The sequence below is a fragment of the Callorhinus ursinus genome, unplaced genomic scaffold, assembly GCF_003265705.2.
Source record: "Callorhinus ursinus isolate GAN/ISIS: 27379988/994484 unplaced genomic scaffold, GSC_fseal_2.0 scaffold5, whole genome shotgun sequence".
NCBI classification, from domain to species: domain Eukaryota; kingdom Metazoa; phylum Chordata; class Mammalia; order Carnivora; family Otariidae; genus Callorhinus; species Callorhinus ursinus.
The window spans coordinates 19,368,545-19,376,751 of record NW_027397067.1 but is presented as its reverse complement, the minus strand read 5'-3'; the positions used below and the strand labels follow the sequence as shown (position 1 = coordinate 19,376,751).

Here is an 8,207-nt window from a genome sequence, read left to right as displayed (position 1 = left end):
AAGAAAGAAAGAAAGAAAAAGAAAGAAAGAAAGAAAGAAAGAAAGAAAGAAAGAAAGAAAGAAAGAAAGGAAGGAAGAAAGAAGGAAGGAAGGAAGGAAGGATGGAAGGAAGGTAAAAGAAAGGGAAAGATGTTTAGTTAAATCAGCTTTGTACAGTGTTTCATGGGTCACCATGCAGATGTTGAAGGCAGCAGATTATTTCACTGTGGAAAAAAAAAACTGAAAAAACCTGAACTATAGAAATACCTTTACAAAGATGATTCATGTGACTGTGAAAAAAAATACTGCCCATGGAAATAAGCTACTTTAACAGTACAGTGATACATCACAGAGTCATAAACCAACATTTGAGAGGTAAGGTGTAAAAGAATTATTTTTAAAAAGTAAGAGGGCCTGCATAAATCATTAATTTTGAACTACCCTAAAGCCATTACACATAACGTAATATGTACATGTACATATTCAATGCAGATATTTTTAAATAATGTGTTTACACATGATTCAGAGTTCTTCTCTCTTAGCAATCCCTTAAAAAATAAATAACCAAAATAATGTACTTTTATCATCTAGATGATTTATCTTTTTTAACACGCATTTCCCTTTAGGAAGCGACATTTATCATGTAAAATCATGCTTGTGATGAATTATATATATAGAATTAAATACAGCAAAACCCCAGCCAGGAAGTTCCATGGATGGTTCTAATCATGACTGCTTTCGTTAAATCCGGAAAGGAAGGCTGACTGACAGTTCAAGGTGAGAAGTAACCATCCACAAATAACTGTGACCAGGGGTGGGAGTCGACTCATCCAGTGCCTCTCCTTCCAAAAACTTCTCTTTCTACTCCAGCCTGTAGAAAACTGTCATCCTGCCTCCTTCACCATGGCCCCGGTGGAGGCAAAGGGGAACTACAGGGAGGGAAGCCCATCTGTGTATGTCCTCAGACAAAACAAACAGAACCCACAACTATGAAAATCCATTCAGAGAGACTGAATTTCAAACAACGGCACAGTGTTCCACTCTAATTTGAGGAAATAAAAAAATCTTGCATGGTATATATTTGTAAACCATAAACCAGAACAGGATGCTTAAGAGGATTAGAGAACATCAAAGGACCAGAAAAATGTAACAAATAACAGAACTAGATCAGAATCACTGCTACTAACCAAAAGAGCCAAAAATATCAAAAAATAGTGAGCAGCCACTGACAATTAATACATAACTACAATATAACTATATCTGCGTTTAATTACCGCCAACCCACTATGTATGAGACACTGTCCTAGATGCCAGAGACCCAAGGCATGAGACATGACCCTTGTTCCCAATACTTGTGGAAGAAACAGATATGTAAACATAGAATTAGAGTGTGATCACTGCTATAACACAGCATTAATAAAATGAGAGTTGGCATGAATTAACAGTGATGGATATTAGGAATAGTTGTGTGTTTATGATTATTTAGGTTTATCATTAGCTACATAGTTCATTCCATGCGGTGGTTTCAGGTTTCAATCATTCTCCAGGGATTTTCTTTGTCAAATTTACAAAGTACACCATTTAAATATCACCAAAATGGTGGAAAGATCTGTGTGAAATGGATGAGCAAACAATGACCTCAGTCACTAAGGCCAGGACTCGGCAGTCCGTGCTGGCAACACTCCTCACCAAAGGCCCCTCTTCCCACTGTGGGTGCCTCATGGTCCAAGATCCAGCAAGAAAATAGTAATGATTCAGAATCGAATCTGTGAGGAAGCTGAATAATTTTGATTCTATAATTTGAGGTATGTAATCAGCTGCCAATTATACAGTCAGCATACATGAAAAACTATTAAATTTCAAAGCTCCATTACAGAATTTAATGTGGAAGTCTGATGAATTTTCATAAGTGGACACTAGTCAGGTGCCAAAGTATGCTTTCAGAAAATGACAACACCCAGAAAAGACAGTCAGAAGCGTATGTATTTATTTTATGGCTCCTTTTCTAATTTCCAGTATTTCTTCAAACATTAAAATCATGATTTATGAAGCACTGCAATAATAGAACAAATCCCCGCCTCTCAATAGACGCAATAAAAATAATATTGCTAAATCATACCTGGACTATTTGAAAGGTTAAATCTTTTTATGTTAACAAGTTCTCTTAATATGTTATATAAGGGTTCATTACCGATTCTTTGTAGCTATGAGGTGGCAAAAATCATTATAATAGGAAACTATTCACTAATTATCTGACCCCATTGTTGGCTCTCCCTGCTTAACACCAGAGTCTACCTCATTCATCTTGTCAACTAAATGTTGAATGTCAATACCAGAAAAACACAGACTGCAGAGAGAAGGCATAATCTTGGCAAAGATGAAAGATGACAGGAGGCCTCGAAACTTCCCCCAATCGTATGCAAAGCACTGACAGATGAAGATCTGACAAGAGCTAGACCCACTCACTGTGGAAGAAAATTGACAAGAATGACAACTAGGCGGGTGTTTCATAAGAGAATGGTTTCAATATCAAAGGAGTGTCTCAAGAAAATGAATGAAGCATTTGAATATTCTTTCAAAAAATCTTTTAAAACTACTAGAAAAATTAAACATGAAATGAAGACTACCACATCATTTTATCATATAATGTCATAAAATGTATGCCCCCACCCGCAAGAGATTCAGCATTTGATTCACTCTTTTTGAGATTCAATTTATTTTAACTGAAGTTATAGCCTAGATTCTGTCATATATTAGATAAAACTAATAACATAAATGTTCATTTTAATGAAGTCCCAATCAAGCTTCCCCCCTCCCACTTACGAAATTCTGTTCGCCTTTCTAAGTAGATTGACTTTCAATGCTCTTTTTCCCAAACATATCCTTAAATAACAAGGGCTGCCTATAAATCAATTCTGCCTCAAGGCAGTAGACAAACTGTATCTACAAAATCACCTTGTAGAGAACAAAAAAGAAACAGATCTCATCACAACCTCTGTTAGACTCACACTCATGAAGTAAGAGAACATGACTTCAAGTCAATACACTATCAGACACAAACTTAATCATATGTAAAGTAGCAAATGGATGTTAAAATGGTCTTGTACCATTATATTTCTCCATGTAAAAAGGTATCCAAGAGGTGTCAAATTTCTGTTTCTTTTTACTTCCTAAAACACAGTGACTATTTTGATCTTATTTTTTCCAATACCTTCATATATTATTAATTCTCCCTCTTACCTTTTAATATAATTTTTTTTCAGATTTGAGAGATCTATTCCAAACAGGCCTATCATGGATGTAAAGCTGAACTACCAAGTGACATAATGCTTATTAATACTCCCTTGTCAATACAGTTCATTATGACTCCAAAGATTAGAGTTACCATTACAACACCATCAATCAGCCAAAAAGCAGACCAAGACTGAGACTGGTCCTGTTCTATGAAATGAATCAGTGACTCTGATTAAACAGCTAATGAACTTCCCTTTCCAAGCACACTGATCATTGCCCTACAATTACCTTTGGTAGAATATCCTGTGCAATGTTCTATATGTTGGATAAGACATAAAACTGAGATATAATAAATTATACTAATAAAAGGCAGAACTTCAAATATGAGCAATTAAACTCCAGATCTTCTGTAATGGCAGTCACTAGGTAAATGCTTACGAAAACCTAATTTCTTTAATCAGTTTACTTTTAAATGGCAAGCAATCAACTTAATCTAAAGAATTAGCTAAATTTTTATCTGTGTAGGTATAATATTACATGGTGACAAGGAATATAGGGTTTAGTATATGTGCTGCCGAAGCGAGCACAGGAATATAGGGTTTAGAACGAGTCTGTCTACTTTCAGATTAAACTCTGCCATCCATTAGTTGTAAGCACTTGGGGTAAGTTATATGGCCCTCATTTTTTAAATCTGTGTATTGGGGATTATAATACCTCAGCAAACTGTTAAAGGCTCACCAAGTTTGCGTACAATGGAAGATCAGCCTTCCCTCAAAAGGAAAGTGGATGACTGGCAATCAAGGACCACTGTCCTCTGTCCTAAACAAATTTGCCCAGGCAAGACTAGAGGAATCTCAGATTTTGATCTTGAATCTTGAGTGATGTAATATAAGGGTGGAAAACATTATTAGAGCCTATCCATTTTAGTTAGGGCACTGATGAGCCTGCCTACCAGCTTCGGCTGCCTAGACACCCTTGAGAGTGTAGCTTTTCTATTGATTCTGTGAACTACCCCATATCTTTTTTAAATTAATTTTTCTTTTAGCTTCTGTGGCTTGAAACTATCTAAACTTAACTGAAGTGATATAACACCTCCAGTAGACAGGTGCATATATTAGGCAAATGGGAACTGCTCAAGGGTAAAATCCTACCACTGAACCAGAGCTTTAAAATACTGCTCATTTGCATAGCATTTTACAGTATTCAAAGTATCTCGTCTGACTCCTGCAATAACCCACATTGTATGTGGGAGAGGTCTGTCTGATGCATCATCCCCAAACTAAGGGTTAGAGTCCAGACTAGAGACGAAGTCTGCTCACGAGTCAGGCTTTTGCACTATGTCATCTGATTTGGGAACCACAGATTTCAATCATTTGTTGACCTAAATTCAACATAAAGGAATGTAATGATCATTTACAGCACAAAATACTAGGTAGGCAAGATACCTGACAGATTTTACGATAGAAAGCCTTCATTTGATTAATGGGAAAAAAAGACCCTGGATAATTAAGTGACTTACTTGAAATAAATAATCCACCTAAAGTGGAAATAATGCAAATTTATGGTGTATCAGACTCAGATACTTAATCATTCAAGAAATTTTAGTTACTGGAGCAAAGGTGTCATCCCGAAGGTGGTTGTAAAAGGTCTGCAGGAGCTCGGGGAAGTAACTAGACAGGGAGCTGTTTCCCAGCCTTAGCTCAAGACTTCTCACCTCAAAGGCTCTTTAAGGAACTCTCTCTGTTCTTGGCGGACATGCCACCTGACATCTACCCTTGGCCCTGGCCTAATCCCACTAGAGCTACTCTAAACATACACAGAACTGTCTGCAAGCTGAACCTTAATCCTTGTTTGCAATTCAAAGAAAGCTCTTTATCCTCCTTCCCTCCAAGGGCCTGCATTCATCCTACAGAACTATCCCTTGGTCCTGGGCACCTTTGGAGTCCTATCAGCAGTCTCTCCTAAGTTTCCAGGAAGGGACCAGGCCTGAGTACTGTTAACAGCTTTCCCCACCTCTCTCCAAGGCAGTGGACTGAGATGGGGAATCGGATTCTTATCACAAGTTGCCAACCAGTTGGCTGCGCCTTCCTCCAAGCTGCATTCCCTCAACATCCCAAAACCCCCCAAAGCAGCATGGCTGTGCCGTGTCTTAGGCAATCACATTCAAATCCTACCTCAGTAGAATCTGCACTGCTGCCCTTTTTGGGACCCAACACTCGTACGATCTCCTCTGTGCATGCTAGAACTGTAGTCATATCTGATTTCCTGCAGCCCGTTTCCTCTGTCCCGGTGCCCCATTTTCCTCTCGCGCTCTGTTTGTTGTAAATACAGTGAGGCTGGTGAGATTGAGGCACGCACTGTTACGGGCTGTACATGGACATAGCATGATCCACACACATTCTTCCTTTGAGTAACTGGCACGCCCAGTGCAAGAAATATCAACACTTTTTAAAGAATCTCTAATTTCTGCAGTAGACACAATTTTTAGGATATACATGAGGAGGAACAAAATTATGACAGATTCCATTTCCCTAGAGTACTGAGAAGAATCTGTGAGGTTTTGTTTGGGGAAAAGGCCTGGCAGATATCAATGAGAAATCCTGTAACTTACAGCAAGTTCGGTTTTTCTTCCAACGCTCAAGTGACAACGGAATGACAAAAGCAAACTTCAGTCCATTTTTCTCAACCCAGCAGGACAACCACTCCCCAGGAAAGTAATTATCAACATGAATCAGTTGTAAAACACACAACCATTTTAAATGACTGAAATAAGTAGCATTCATGCTGAAATACGAGGTCACCCTGGACGCTTGAAATGAAAGAATATAGATGAGGAGAAAGCTTAGATCCCAGCTAGCATTTGAAAAGTTTCATGGTGAAGGGTGGATAAATAGGGGAATTCCCGGAGGTTAACGTTTGAGGTCTCTTTGAAAATCTGAGTGGGTATAATTTTAGATCTAAATGGAAACCAACATATTGAAGATATGAAACAAATCAGCCAATTATAACGTCTTAACGATAAAAAGCAATCCACTTGAATTTGTGTGATACATTATTTGGTTAGAAACATTTTAAATCTTCTTTATACCTTTAAAAAAATCTTAATTGCTTATTTTATAAAAATAAATTGTCCTAGTTGAAAGCTCATGCTCTTCTCAAGTAAGCCAATTTAGAGACAAAATTTTAGTTTGTGCTTTATATAGCACTAAAATAATACAGGGCTCCAACCCCATGAACTAATGGGGATTCAAAGTTACCCATAGATGAAAACATATTACAGATTCTGAATATCACTCTTCATTTGCTTTATCATTTAAAAAAAATTTTTTCTCCAATGAATCATAAATCCATAAAACTTACCATCTTGAATGGACCTTAAAAATCACATCATAGACGTTTCCTTCATTTAAGAAATGAGGAAATTCAAATTTAGAGATTAAGTGAGCTTAAAATGAAATTCCTCATCAAACACGTAATTTAGAATCTGAAAATAACAGTATCATAGAACACATATGGAGCGTTATTCCCCGTCCTTACTCTCTCCAGGATTCAGGCTGTGTACTTATTGACCAAACGAAGGCAGGAAAAAGGATAATCAAGATGCACAAATACTGAACTACCAAAGCTTATAACCCACACAGTATTAGATGGCTCTATCACAAAGCTTTCAGGTTGATGTTAAGTCAATTAACGGCCACTTTAAAGATATTTAGAAATAATAATGACGGCACTTTTCATAAATGGTTACAGCTCTCTGACATTATCTGGGAAAATGACCATTTACGGTTTCATCCAATGTCCACAATTCTACACACAGCATAAGACGTAACAAAACTATTTTAAGTTTATTCAAGTTAAACTACTCCATTGTTGAGTAGAGTGAATGTACCTCCCAGCCTTCAATGTGAGACTGCCATTCCTCTAAGGCTTCTAACTTCTCCATCTGCCTCTTGGCCTCATTTATGTTGGAACAGACAGCTTTCATGGCTTGGAGGGCTTCCATTACTGCTGCGTAGTCACTGTGTTTCCTTGGAGTCCGCTTCAGCAACTCCTGTTTATATACAAAAAACAAATCACCCTTTGATCTTCAGCTTTCTGGTACAGCAGGTTCAGACTGACCAGGAAATGAAAACTGCAGAGATCGTGAGAGCCACTTGCAGAAGTGACACCACAAACTCCACTAAGATTAAGATTAAAAAAGAAAGGTTGAACCAATGGATATGCATTACTCTGATACACATCTTGCAGCTCCTTTATTTTTGGCCTTTAAATTATTTTGTTTTCAGAAACTAAATTAGATTCCTCCTTTCAAATTGTCAAATATCTCACCGGCAGCATGTAATTTTTTTATGAGATTGACCTCTGTTCCAACAGAAATATAACTTTATATGTCTTCCTAGAGTCTTTAACAGAACAGTAGGCCTTTAAATAAATATGTCCTATAATTTCAAAATAATTTAAATGGCTTATTTTCTAATATACTTTTGAGAAACTATTAAAAATGTCAGAAGTAAAGCAAAATTTTTAAATAATGTCTTATACTCTAGCAAAATAAATTTATAAGTTCCACGATACTCCATCACTAAAGGAACAATTTATGCTATTTTCACCAATAACTCGGGTTCATTTTCTGCAATGAGTGAATTGCCATATGCCCCTCAAGAGCTTTTTTTTTTTGTTTCGATTTTGGGGTTTTTTTTGGCATTTTATGGTTTTTTCCATTCAGGATATCAGAGCAAGAATGATCTTTAATCTTTTAAATATATTAAAAGGTTTTGTTTGTTGTTTAGAAGCACAAAATTAAACATTTTCACCCACTGTCTAGACAGTTGTGACCACATTGCTTTTTAATTAGTCGTTTGTTGCTTTACTACAGTTGCCATCATCATGTAACTAACACAATTACAGAAATCCTGAGGCAAGTCTTTAAAAGAATTTTCTTAATTCTTAACATACAGTGGGAAAATATGCAGTTGTTATACTCTCTTGAGGTC

At 36.9% G+C, this 8,207-nt stretch overlaps 1 protein-coding gene across 3 annotated transcripts in view; it reads right to left on the bottom strand.

Annotated features, from left to right (window-relative positions):
• Positions 1 to 8,207, bottom strand: part of PREX2 (phosphatidylinositol-3,4,5-trisphosphate dependent Rac exchange factor 2) — a 294,349-nt gene that overhangs the window by 208,019 nt on the left and 78,123 nt on the right. For all 3 annotated transcript variants that reach the window (XM_025871440.2, XM_073892858.1, XM_073892859.1), the window contains exon 6: positions 7,103 to 7,264. In XM_025871440.2, coding sequence (XP_025727225.1) covers positions 7,103 to 7,264 — 162 coding nt within the window. The remainder of the gene's footprint in view (positions 1 to 7,102; positions 7,265 to 8,207) is intronic.